The sequence below is a fragment of the Vicia villosa genome, linkage group LG1 (genome assembly GCF_029867415.1).
Source record: "Vicia villosa cultivar HV-30 ecotype Madison, WI linkage group LG1, Vvil1.0, whole genome shotgun sequence".
Taxonomy (NCBI): domain Eukaryota; kingdom Viridiplantae; phylum Streptophyta; class Magnoliopsida; order Fabales; family Fabaceae; genus Vicia; species Vicia villosa.
This window is the reverse complement of record NC_081180.1, coordinates 222,882,158-222,895,603: the sequence shown is the minus strand read 5'-3', so window position 1 is coordinate 222,895,603 and position 13,446 is coordinate 222,882,158. Positions and strand designations below refer to the sequence as shown.

At 34.0% G+C, this 13,446-nt stretch overlaps 2 protein-coding genes across 3 annotated transcripts; both read left to right on the top strand.

Moving 5' to 3' along the window:
• The first annotated feature begins 1,887 nt into the window (after positions 1–1,887).
• LOC131644899 (THO complex subunit 7A-like) lies at positions 1,888–6,012 on the top strand. Its single transcript, XM_058915510.1, has 3 exons — positions 1,888–2,049; positions 2,281–2,882; positions 5,684–6,012. The coding sequence occupies exons 2-3, from the start codon at positions 2,289–2,291 to the stop codon at positions 5,816–5,818; spliced, it is 729 nt and encodes a 242-aa protein (XP_058771493.1). The 5' UTR covers positions 1,888–2,049; positions 2,281–2,288; the 3' UTR covers positions 5,819–6,012.
• Positions 6,013–6,743: 731 nt separating this feature from the next.
• LOC131644898 (pentatricopeptide repeat-containing protein At1g28690, mitochondrial-like) lies at positions 6,744–12,939 on the top strand. 2 transcript variants are annotated; one of them, XM_058915509.1, is made up of 2 exons: positions 6,744–8,360; positions 9,117–12,939. In XM_058915509.1, exons 1-2 carry the CDS (start codon positions 6,864–6,866, stop codon positions 9,120–9,122), a joined length of 1,503 nt encoding a protein of 500 aa, XP_058771492.1. In that variant the 5' UTR covers positions 6,744–6,863; the 3' UTR covers positions 9,123–12,939. The 2 variants fall into 2 exon arrangements, with proteins under 2 accessions (XP_058771492.1, XP_058771491.1); XM_058915508.1 differs by lacking the exon at positions 9,117–12,939 and having other exon boundaries at positions 6,745–9,088.
• Positions 12,940–13,446: the final 507 nt, after the last annotated feature.

Below are 13,446 nucleotides of genomic sequence, written 5' to 3'. Positions count from 1 at the left end.
GGTGCCAAAAAGGTTTGTTACTTCCTGTTGTTGTTGATTGATGACATATTCCAATATGTTTAGGGGTGGATTTGTTTATTAACTATGTGTTTTACTTCTCTGTAGAAAATTAAGAACCACAACTATAGTGGAAAATGGAAGACACCATTGAATGACAACCCGGGTTTAGATTCATTATTGCATTAACAGTAAATATCATTTAATTGTTATGTTGCTCATTTTGTAGAATCATCGGTGTTAGTGTTGATTCTTCTAGAATGCAAGCTTTGAGGATGGCTATGCAAAGAAGAGAGCAACATGTTCGTAGGATTTCGGCTCGATGCAGAAATAGTGAATCAAGAACAGGTTTGGTTCCCTGGCAGATTTATTTCGCACAACAGTGGATCAAATCACGTTGATTTTTCATCTGTTAGTTTTTGTGTTGTCTGCTGCTGTAGAATTTGTGCAGATGCGGTTTAAGAGTTGTGCGATTTGACTATTGTCAACATTATCGTCCAATTTCGGTTCTTGATTAGGGGTTTGAGCAGTATGTTGAGAATTTTAGTAATATTTGCATTGCAGCTTCACAAATATAGAGTTTTCACTGACTGAGTTTTCATGTTGTTTGCAGCCAGACACAATTACTAGGGATATTGTATTTGTGCTTCGGCAAAAAGAACATCTCAAGTTCAAAAGAAAGAATGAAGACCTTTTTGTAGAGCACACAATGTTTGGTTCAATGGTTTTGAGAATGTGAATACTTTATTGCTTTCAATTTATTGTCAATGGGATAAATTTCATTTTGACATCATAAACACTTTGTATGTTTTGGTATTTTTGAAATATCTATATCTTGGCTATTTCGGTGATCTACCTTTTTGCATTAAATAAAATCTTGAAAAGTTTGGACAAAAATAAACTGGATGCCAAAGAAGCCAACATTCACCACATAGACGTAAATAGCACCTGATTTGATAATTAGTTGTGACATGGTATTTGATATTTTTATTAGTATCATTTTTGTGTATAAGTCTATGTATTTACATCATTGTATTAGTCCAAAATTATACTAATACCAATGGAGAGCTCCATAAAAAAATAGAGATTGACATTTGAAGCTTGTATGTCTAACTTGAGATTTTACTTTTTAGAAGTTTTATATTTTATTTTAAAAGTTTCACCAATACTTATAAATTATAAGCTTTCTTACACCATAAATGACTTTACAATTTTTATATACAAAAAATAATATTAATAATTCATTTTTTTTATTCCAAAATAATATACGGAAAAAAATTTATTATTGATCTATATATTTTTATATACGAAAATTTACTATTGATCCATATTTTTTTTTAAATGATACTTAAACAAAAGTAATATTTATATACGGGAAAAAAATTTATTATTGATCTAAGTATTTTTATATACGAAAAATAATATTTATGATCCAAAATATTTTGATTAAAAAATGATATATGGGAAAAAATTTATTATTGAATTAAATATTTTTATATACGAAAATATATTATTAATCCGATTTTTTGTAAATGACACCTAAACATAAATATTTAATATTTATATACGATAAAACATCTAATCTAAATACTTTATATAAAATTTTTATTAATGATTTAATTTTTTTTTCTTTTTTAAACATCTTTTTAAAATAATGGGTGGCAACTGGCGGCTTTCGCTAATATGCATAAGAATTTTAATTATGCACCATGCATAAACTTACATAAGTCATTAGATCATGTTTTTAATTCAGTATTGAGTATTGAGTATTAAGTATTGAGTAATGAGTATTGAGTAATAATAATTGATGTCTAAAATTTGATCCAATGATCTAAGGGTCCATAATAATCTATGCTGCATAGATTTTTATCTATGGGTAACTGCACCCGCAACTGGCAAGTAACTCGTGCAGATAAAATTCTCCAAATTTACGAACCCATTCGGCCCGTTCTTTCTGCAGCGTCTTCGCTCTTTCATTTGAACCAAAACCGCTCTCACCGGAACTCAGGCACAGACACGGAGTACACCACCGCACACGCCGCCCCAAAACAGGTTCATTCTAATCTCCTCTACTCTCTAATTTTTGCCACACAAAAACAACATTTCATATTCCACTATCTTCCAATTTCACCACTCAATCACATTCAATTTCGTACCCTAATTCCATAAACAATCATAACTGAACAATTCATATAAATGTAACCCTAACCCTAATTTTACTTCAATTCAATAATTACACAATTTTATTATCCTAATTTTGTATGTGATTGAATATTGATCAAGAAATTGAGATGCTGGGAAGAGTGAGGAAGGTTTCCGGTCGTGGAGAACCAGTTGCAGCAAACTACGCATTCGGTCCTTCCGAAGACGATGTAATCATCAAACACAGGCTTCTCACCCGGACAACCACCACTCGAGGCGAACCTCCGTTGAAAAAGCTTCAAAAGAAGTTCACCTCGTTCGTCTCCGAGGTAGATAAAGACGAAGATAACTACAACGACTGCGAGAAGCTTGCTCGAGCTTTTTTGCAGGAGCTTACTACATTTGAGATTCCTCTTTTGAAGAGTAAAGCGATTGTTGAGGCTAATGTTAGGGAGAAGGATAATTTTAATGAGTTGAAAGATGAGATGAATCGCCAGATCTTGCAAGCGCAGGTTGATATTGAGGATCATAAGAAGAAATTGGAGGAGAGTAAGGTTGAGAGACGGCATAAGGAGGAGTGTGAGGCGATTAGGAAGTTGATTGCTTTGCAGCCGCCGAGATGTGAGACGCAGAAGGTTATTACTGAGTTGGAGAAGGAAATAGCGGCGTTGGATGCGGAGAATACTGCTGGTTCGAGATTGTTGGAGCTTCGGAAGAAGCAGTTTTCGCTTTTGTTGCATGTGGTATGTGGTAGATATTTAGTTTGATTAATTGCTTATGATGTTGCTTGTGTGATTGTTGTCTTATTTGCTTATTTGAAATTTGCAATGCAGGAATTTAATCGGCTGTTTATCACTGCTATATTGTCAGCTCTGTCTATTTGTTATGCGTAATTGTTTAGCAATTTCTCTTTCGAAATAATGTGCTAATGTAGATACTTAGTTAGGAATACCACTTGAGAATAGAGAATATTATAGCAAAATCGTACTCTATTTTGAAGTAGAGAGCATTATATTAGATATATCTTATTTAGGTTATGATTGAAATTGTAAGAGTATGGATGTGCGGCAGTGTTGTTAAATATCGGTTATATTGCCGATATACCGGTTTTTCATATCGGAATTTGCCTATCTGATACGATATCCGATATTTCGTTTCAATTTCGCGACGCTCCGTATTTCGGCCGTTTTCTAGTATACCGGTTTTGAAGTTCATATCAGAATTTACATTTTTCTGATTATTTTTTTAATAAGTTATATTAAAAAATAATTGAAATATTGAATGTGAAGAGGTGGAAGGAAAAAGTAGGCTACGAAGAGGTGGAGAGGTGGCCAGTAATAATTAGTAAGTAGGCTGTGAAGTGTGAAGAGGTGCATACTAATCAAGTGAGAATGTGAAGAGGTAAAGTAATACTCCCTCCGTCTCAAAATTGCAAAGAGGACACCTATTGTGAGACGGAGGGAGTAATAAAGTGGAGAGCTGTATGGATATTAACATAATCTTGGTAGTCTCGAAAATAGAAGTGAATGTGAAGAGGTATATTAATTGGTGTGATTATATATAGGACTAATAGGAGTCATAGTCCATCACCGGAAATTTCTCTTCACTATTTTCTTTCTTCACATTCATTCTTCCTAGTCATTCATCTCGTCCAGGCAATTCCTATTTCTTTTTTGTTTTCTTCACATTCATTCTTCCTAGTCATTCATCTCGTCCAGGTAATTCTTATTTCTTTTCTGTTTTCTTCTCAATTTTGTTTTTTGGTTTCATTTCTTCTAGTTTTCTCAAATTAGTTTCTTTTCATTCCATTCCATTGGGTTCTCTGTTTTCAAGTCCTTAAACCCTCTGTTTTTATACATTTGTTATAGTATGGAAAGTGGCGGAGCATCAAAACTTTTTTAATAATTGTTTATGTTAGTAGCTTTTATATGTGTTTCATGTTTTATTTTATATACGCCTTTATGGTTTCCGCTATTTGCCCGTTATGATATCCGATATTTCTCATATCGGGTTTTTGGTAATCCGATATTTTCCGCAATCCGATATTAACAATACTGATGTGCGGTAAGACTGAGCATGATACAATTAGAAATGACAATATTAGAGAGTGTTGGGTAACACCTATTGTAAAAAAAATGGTGGAAAATAAACTTAGGTAGTTTGGGCATGTAGAGAGAAGATCTGTAGAGTCCGTGGTAAGGAGAGTAGATCAGATGAAGAGAAGTCAAACAACTAGAAGTAGAGGAAGACCTAGAAAGACTATAAGAGAAGCTATTAAGAAAGATTTCGAGATTAAGGATTTGGATAGAAACATTGTCCTGGATAGAACATTATGACAAAAGTTGATCCATGTAGCCGACCCCACTTAGTTGGATAAGGCTAGGTTGTTGTTGTTGTATTGAAATTGTAACAGTATGTCGATGAAATTTCTAATGTATATGAAAAGCTAAGAGTCTGTCTGGTTGTGGAAAATATTTTCTTATTTATCTTTTGTTTTCATCTAAAACATAACTCGGTCTAATGAAACTCAAAAGCCATCCAAGTTCAACTGAAATTAACCATAAAAGAAAACATCAAATACTTAAAAACTCAGTTAGAAACTGCGCGCGACTGCGTTTTTTTTATTTGACTCAATTTGCATATGAATTCTCTGAATCAAAGAAGCAAGGATGAAGTAACAAAGAATGTGAATACAATATATAGCAGAATGCAGCCTTAACTATGAATGCCCTGTTAAATTAAGTTGAGAATAGCAGAATGCGCCCTTAGTTATGAATACCAGTTGAGAAGGGATTTTGGCACAGTTGTTTGCAGACGGAAAGATTTAAAATGCAATTTGGAAGAGGGTAATTTCAACATACACAGCAGTATTTCGGTTATTTGTTTGTGATCTGCATTCACCTTTTGGAATCATGTTAAATGTTTTTAGATTATTAAAACTGGTCATTGGGCTGAAAATTGTCAAACCAAGTAATCATATGAATACATTCATAGGCCTGGAATACTATAATAGAGAAGTCATGACTTGTGAACTTTTAATTTATTGCTTGAAATGGTTAAGCAACTTAATCGGTTCTTGTCAAATTCTATAATATAAGCTGACAGTAAAATGCATCCTTCTTTAGTTATATTTCTCTTTGAAGTCTTTTTTACTTAGGACAGTGTGAATGATATTGATGTCTTAGCTCCCTAATTTTGCTAGATGATAAATTGTGGACGTGTGTTTTTCTCCAATGGTAATAACCATATGTGTCATTCAGTCATTCTTAATCAATATTCAGTAATTTCCGGTTTCCGTTTTATTTATTTGTTTATTATAGCATGCATACCTTTGTTGGAACTTGGAAGAACAAATTGAAACTTTTGAATTTATTGAGTCACTTTTCTTCAAGAATTTCACAATATGTTATATATTTTCTATGTATCTTTTACTTGTCGTGTCTTATAAACTTAGTCTTTCAGTGTTTGGCGGCGTCCCATATTCTAATATTTTTGTCAATGTAAACATTGATGTCAATATTTAATCTCCTTAATATTCTTGCAGGTGGACGAGTTGCAGAATACTATAGAGGAAGACCAAAAGAGTCTAATGGAGGAGATGAGAATAGCAACTGAGGAGCTTAAGAATGGGATAGAGGACACAAGTGGGGGGTCGGAAGCAATGGCAGTTGATCATTAACTAAATTTAAAGTCTCACTGTTGTAACATCTCTTACTTACACCTCATTCTTGGTGTTTTTCTACCATTGTTAGGAACCATATGTAAATGAAATGTCAATGTTATTGTGATAGTTCTTAGAACTTTGTAACATTTGCATTTTGATTGGAGTTTTCTATGAAATTTTGTGATACAATATATTCAAAGTTGTTGTGTCTTTTTCACTTTTTTTCTCTATCTTTTGATCATTTTTCGTTCAAAGGATCTAGTTTTTGATTTAATGTATATCAAAAACAAAACCATTCAAGGGTGGGATATGAGAATTTTAAAAGCAAAATAATTTGATGGTTTCAGTTTCTGGGCGGTGAAGGAAGTATTAGTATTTATTGGGGATGATCCAAAATCAATTGTGGCTGTCCATCTATCAATTAAAAATACTCGCTATATTATTTATCATAAACAATTTTATTTTTAAATTTATTAAATAATTGATATATCTGATTATTTATAAAATAAATATATTAATTATAAAATATATATGTGTACATTAGTTATTCTTTTTGATACTATTGGATTGATTATGATTTTTCTCCCATTTATAACGAGTTTTAATTTTGAAACATTTTGTTTTGTGATAAAATCAGCTATAAAAAAAAGTTTTAATGGATATGTATGATGTATGAACAGTGTAAAATAAAAAATAAATAGTTTTACACGGTTGTTTAGTAGAAAATCAACAAATTAATTTACACTCTCCCTTATTTTCTCTTAAAAAAATATGATAAACGAGAGAATAATAAATCCATCAATTTTTTTTTATTATTGATATATTTTAATTATCATTAATGTAATATTTTAAAATGTGAGATTTATTTTTATTTTGAGAAGGAGGGAGTAAAAATTAAGAGAAAAATTGACTGAACTTACTTTCAAGTTACAAAGCACAATCTACAAATAAACAGCACTGGACCAAACAAGTCAGACAAGATCGCGTATCCTCGTACCATTTATTTCCGAACAACCTATCAATGTCCCTGTTTGCTCGGTGGCAATGTCATTGAGAAAAGATGAACAATGTAGTATACAAACTTTTCCAATCATGTCGTAGATTCCATACTTCACAAATATCAACTCATCAACCATTTCCTCAAAACCATGATTCCATTCCTCCCTCCACATTTCTCTCCAACACTCTCCAGCATTACATCAATTCCCAAACCCCCTCCCACGGCCAAAAACTCCATTCCCACATTCTCAAAACCGGGTTCATTCCAAACACAAACATTTCCATCAAACTCCTTATACTCTACATTAAATCCAATTCTTTAAGATACGCACGTCAGGTGTTTGATGATTTGCATGACAGAACATTATCCGCTTATAATTACATGATTGGTGGCTATCTCAAAAAAGGACAGGTTCATGACTCACTTGAGTTGTTTCATAGGCTTTTACTGTCCGGAGAAAAGCCTGACGGGTTTACGCTTTCAATGATTTTAAAAGCGTCCACGTCTACCTTGGGTGTTAATGTTGCGATGGTTCATGATCTTGGAAGAATGGTGCATACGCAGATTCTTAAATGTGATGTTGAGAGAGACGATGTTCTTTGTACAGCGTTGATTGATTCTTATGTTAAGAACGGGAGGGTTGGTTATGGGAGGACTGTGTTTGATGTGATGTCGGAGAAGAATGTGATATCTTCAACGTCGCTGATCTCTGGTTATATGAATAAAGGTTGTTTTGATGATGCTGAATGTATATTTGGGAAAACATTGGATAAGGATGTTGTGGTGTTTAATGCTATGATTGAGGGTTACAGTAAAACATATGAATGTGCTATGAGATCTCTTGAGGTTTACATTAACATGCAACGGTTTAACTTTAGGCCGAATCTTTCTACGTTTGCTAGCGTGATTGGTGCTTGTTCTGTGCTTGCAGCGTTTGAAATTGGGCAACAAGTTCAAACTCAGCTAATGAAAACACCTTTTTTTGCGGATGTAAAATTAGGAAGTGCTCTTATAGATATGTATTCCAAGTGTGGTAGAGTTGAAGACGCTCGAAGAGTTTTTGACCATATGTTTGAGAAGAATGTTTTTTCGTGGACATCTATGATTGATGGATACGGGAAGAACGGGTTTCCTGATGAAGCACTTGATCTATTTAGTAAGATGCAGATAGAATACTGCGTTGCGCCCAATTTTGTCACGTTCCTCAGCGCTCTCTCAGCTTGTGCACATGCTGGACTTGTGGACAAGGGTTGGGAGATTTTTCAGAGTATGGAGAATGAATATAGACTGAAGCCAGGGATGGAGCATTATGCTTGCATGGTTGATCTGTTAGGGAGAGCAGGGAGGCTGAACCAGGCTTGGGAGTTTATCACGAGGATGCCTGAGAGACCCAATTCGGACGTGTGGGCTGCTTTACTTAGTTCGTGCAGACTCCATGAAAATATAGAGATGGCAAAATTAGCTGCCAATGAGCTTTTCAAGCTGAATGCTAGTGGAAGACCGGGAGCTTATGTTGCACTATCTAATACTTTGGCAGATGCTGGGAAATGGGAGAGTGTAAGTGAACTTAGAGAAGTAATGAAGCAGAGAGGAATAGCCAAGGACACTGCATCCAGTTGGGTTGGAGCTAATACTGCTTGTTAGATTTTATGATGAGTTCAAAAATGCACATCATCATTTTTGTTTTGTCAAATTAGATAATCCCTTTCGAACCGATTAGAATACGAGGAGACTAAAAGTTTAAACTTGTTCATCATATTCCTCAGGCAGACATGCGTCAAGTAGTTGTCTTTGTTTTTTTATCCAATGACTAAGAGATATAAATAACTAAATCCATGACTAATTGCACTTAAATACTCAACAAGAAGGGTGTGGATTCGACTATATAGTTTCCAGACTTTATGAATAGTATGACTTTATTTAGTCTTTTGAAGAAATAAGATTAGTTTCACTTTATAGTTTCCAATACCTCTCTTGTGTTGTATTTTTTTCAAGACTTTGTTGTGATCAGAACAAATCTTGTTCTAACATAACATGTGTAATTCTATTTGGGCCGGCTTCATGGTCATGAGTTTCTTGAAAGTGTGAACATGGAAAAGTCATATTTGTCAAATTTTGAAATGGAACTCATGACCATGAAGTCTGGAAACTATTACTCCTCTCATTGATTCAGTTTCTCACCGAGAAAGCCATTATTTCTTTTGCATTTGTTTATGTAACTTCTTCCTATACCTTTTGCAAGATTACTCATCCTCTGAATGATTTATATTCTTTTGTGTTTGTCAATGTAACTTCTTTCTCTCTTTTTTGCAGAAGTAATCCTCTTCTCAGTGTTATTGCATTCTTATATAACATGTTATATAGCACAACTTTGAAGTACAGTGGTTTCAAGGTAATATTGTTTGCAAGGTTTTAATATGATTTTGAAACCTCTCATTTTAATCTCCCCCTCTCTTTCTATATATATGCTACTGCACATTGTCTTGATTAGTTGTTAATGTTTGCTCTCCTAAAATCCTTTGAAGTATGTAAAATAACAAACAACTAAGTGAATATAATAAATAGTTTCGATGCATGTCTTGGTTTTAACTTTAAAACATAATAAGTGAATAATTGTTGTGTGCATGATACATCCATGTTTCAGTAGAGAGACAACACATAAAAACATTAAAATAGCATGCTAGTGAACTCACTTATTCCATTTTATATCATTCTTTAAAAACCAATCTATTTTTGTGTCATAAGGATACGGATGTTAATTATTTTTAATTATTGCTTTATTCAGGATTTAATGGGGGGTGGTTTCAAATGAAAAGTATTAATGACAACCAGTTAACAAGGATTGTGAACAATGATTAATGATTGAAATTAGAAATTTAGTTGGCAAGTAAGGTGAATAATGAAGGATTAAAATTGTTTTTATTAATACTTTGGTGTGTTAATGTTTTTATTTTTATTGTTCATTCTCTTTTATCAGTTTATTTTAATTGTTCATTCACTTTAGAAAAAATGGTGTGTTATTGTTTTCACTGGTGTGTTACTTACAGTTTACAATGTTGTTGCGGGCATGTGTGGTGTCTGTTTAAATTGAATTAGAATCGTGGTGTCTGCCTAAATTGAATTTAAGTTGTTTTCTAATATTTTGTAATTTATTCTGTTATGGAAATTGTGGTGTCGTTTTTTTTTACCTCCCCGTTTCACTTGGGAGGACGGCACACTAGACCCTTCACGCGAAATTTGGAAGGAGAATGCGCCCGGGGTGGAATGAATTTTGTTTCAGTTCTTCCTACGATATCACACAAACTTTTTAATTATCCTAAACGAGTAGGAGAGAGGAAAAAGATCTCAAATTAACTCTAGGAGTTTGCTAAGTGTGGGGATTTCACCTATACTAGAAATTCTGGAGTTCGGGGGGTCGGTTATACATAGGGAAGAGTTTAAGCACCCTACATATCCGTAGTACTCTACAGGAACCTTCTCTGTGTCATTGTGATTGTGTTTGTTGTTAAAGATTGGGAAAGTTTCTCCTTTGTGTTAGGAGAGAGAATTGAATTGATTAAAGAAAGACAGACAGACTGACTATTTTTGATATTTTATTAGCTCGCTGAGATTCCTTGTGAAACTCATGCCTACATATCCCTAATGGAAGTCAGAGCTTAATGTAGTTCGGGGAACTTACTAGGGAAATTAATTATTTTTGGTGCCTTGCTTGAAGCTCAAGGTTGAAGCTTTGAATTAAATCTTTGTTTACAGTAAAGAGACATGAAGTCATCTTTATAGAGAAGTATTTCTACTATTCCACCACAAACATTAAAAAAGTGACAGAATAACTGAATTCATTTCATTCAAGAGGGGGACCTTACTTGTGTATGTGCAAGTATACCGGTCAATTGTGTCTTGAATGAAAGAAAGATGCTCATCCAAATTAGGGAAAGTTAATCACATGTCTGGGTTTTAGTGCCAGCTCATGCCTTTCAAAATCCTAAATGGGAGACTTGATTAAAATTAAAATGAAATGTAATGTTTGTTTGTTTGAGTGTGGTAGAGTAGTAAAAATATCTCTCTATAGAGATAAGCTATGTCTATCTACTGTATAAAAGATTTGACTTTAGCTGGCTTGCATGAGGCCCAAGCTTGAGGCTTTTTGATTGTTTTTATTGACTCTGAGAGATAACTCTACTGGGGGTTAATTACAGGGAATTTGTGTTCTGTACAAAGCCCAGAATTGAGGCTGACTCTAGTTGGAGAGTGTTTATTTGATGGATTTTATTTGGTGTTCTGTACAAAGCCCAGAATTGAGGCTGACTCTACTTAGGGAGACTCTATTTGTGTGCCTTGTATGAGGCCCAAGGTTGTGGCTGACTGCTGAGGATAACTGAGTTTTTTAAGACTATGGATGACTCTATTTTGTGTGCCTTGTACAAAGCCCAAGGTTGTGGCTACTCTAGCTAGGGGAAAGATTATTTTCTGCCTTGTACAAAGCCCAAGGTTGTGGCGGACTCTTAAAGAAACTGATTATGGAAGACTCTATGGGGAAAAGATCCTTGAGATTAGGAATCTTTGACACAGGGAAATATGGTTTATCTGCCTTGTACAAAGCCCAAGGTTGTGGCTACTAATAAGAAAGGACTCACTGGGGGAGTTTTATTCTGCTAGAGGTTTTAACAAACTAATTTATTTTTTATGTTTTTGGAAGCTAACCCTTTCCAGGGATTTTGACTCAGCTGGAGAAATTGTCTATTAAAAGACTGGATTTTTGGAGGCTAACCCTTTCCAGGGGTTTTGACTCTTTTGGGGAATTTATCTCTTAAAGGAGTGAGTCTTTGTTAAAATGATAGAATGGTTTTGGAGGCTAACCCTTTCCAGGGGTTTTTGTTAAAATGAAGGAATGTGTGGAGGCTGACCATTTCCAGGAGTTTTTGTTAAAATGAAGGAATGTGTGGAGGCTGACCCTTTCCAGGGGTTTTTGTTAAAATGAAGGAATGTGTGGAGGCTGACCCTTTCCAGGGGTTTTTGTTAAAATGAAGGAATGTGTGGAGGCTGACCCTTTCCAGGGGTTTTTGTTGAAATGAATGGCAGAAAGATTATCTAGTGGAGACTTCTTGTTTAAGGCCCAAGATTAAGGCTGACTCTGACTGAGAATAAACAAACATGGATCCTAGACTCTGCTAAGGAAGATTGATGAAGATAAGGGTGACAGAGACTGTCCATGTCTTTCATTCCAAAAAGTGTACTCAATATGAGATTGAGACAGTCTTAGCTTGTTTAAAGTCTGGTTTAAAGAATGGAAGACACTCACCAGGATAGGCTAAAAGGTAACTAAAGACCTGTTCCTATGTTTATAAGAAACCTGATGGGTCCTTGTATACAAGCTCAAGAGGAAGCTGGAAATGCTTTTAAGAAGCATGTGGGTCCTTGTACAAAGCCCAAGAGGAGGCTAGTCGAGGGTCATCGAGGGTCCTTGTTATAGCACAAGAGAAAGCTATGTGGTTTTGAACTTATTTTGGCTCTAAGCAAATGGGTAAGAGGTTTCACCGGGAATAATTCCTTTTTGGGTGGATGTGTCCTATTTTGGGTTCTAAGGCTTTTGCCAAGATGTTTCACCGGGAATAATTCATCTCGGGGGTTTGAACTACAGATCTCTAATTAGGAAAGAGCCTTCACCGGGAAGACATTCTCAATCCTAGGCCATATTCCTATAATATATATATAGTTTAACTGTCCTAGGGTTTACACTCAAACGTAGTTCTAAACAATATATAAACAGTTCTATATTTGACAGTAATTTAAATAAAAGACTGTAAATTGAAAGCTTGTAAAGCCTAACCTGGATGGAGTGGAGGCCTTTGAAGAAGTATGTACAAAGCCTCAACATCAATTTTTGTTGTTTTGTTGATAACAGTTTAATATTTATTATGAACAGTTAAGGGTTTTGAAAACAGAAGAAGTGAAGATGGACATAGGTCACATAGGTATCTGAAGAGTTTCACAGGGAATAATGCCCTTCAAATACCAGAAGAAAGTTTTGAAAACAGAAAGAAGATTTTGTAAATACAGTTTTTGAAAACAAACTATGAAAAGAAAAAGGTGCTGGGTCTTACACTCTAATAGAGGCCCAAAGATTTATTTACTGTTTATGAAACAGTTGAAAAATGAAGTACTGTTTGAAACAATTTCATTGACTGTATGAAATAAAAAGGGTTGGGACTTACACTCTATTAGAGGCCCAAAAGATTTATTTACTGTTTATGAAAAAACAGTTGAGAATGATTTGAAATAAAAAAGGATGGATGGGGCTTACACTCTATTAGAGGCCCAAAAGATTTATTTACTGTTTATGAAAAAACAGTTGTTTAAAAGAGATTGAAATATTTTTGAGATTTGACAAAAGTCAACCTAATTGAGGTAAAGACCAAATTTATACCTAATTAAGACCTAAATGATTAGGATTTTATCATAAAAATCATTTACAAAAAATAATTAGGGTTAAAACAAATGAAAATGTATTAAAAGTATTTTAGAAAATACATCATTTTAAACCTAATAAAAATACATGAAATAAATAATATTTTGTGATTTTTTTGATTATTCATAAAATAGATATATTAAATGATAAGTGTGTAAAAAATGAAGTGAAAATGAT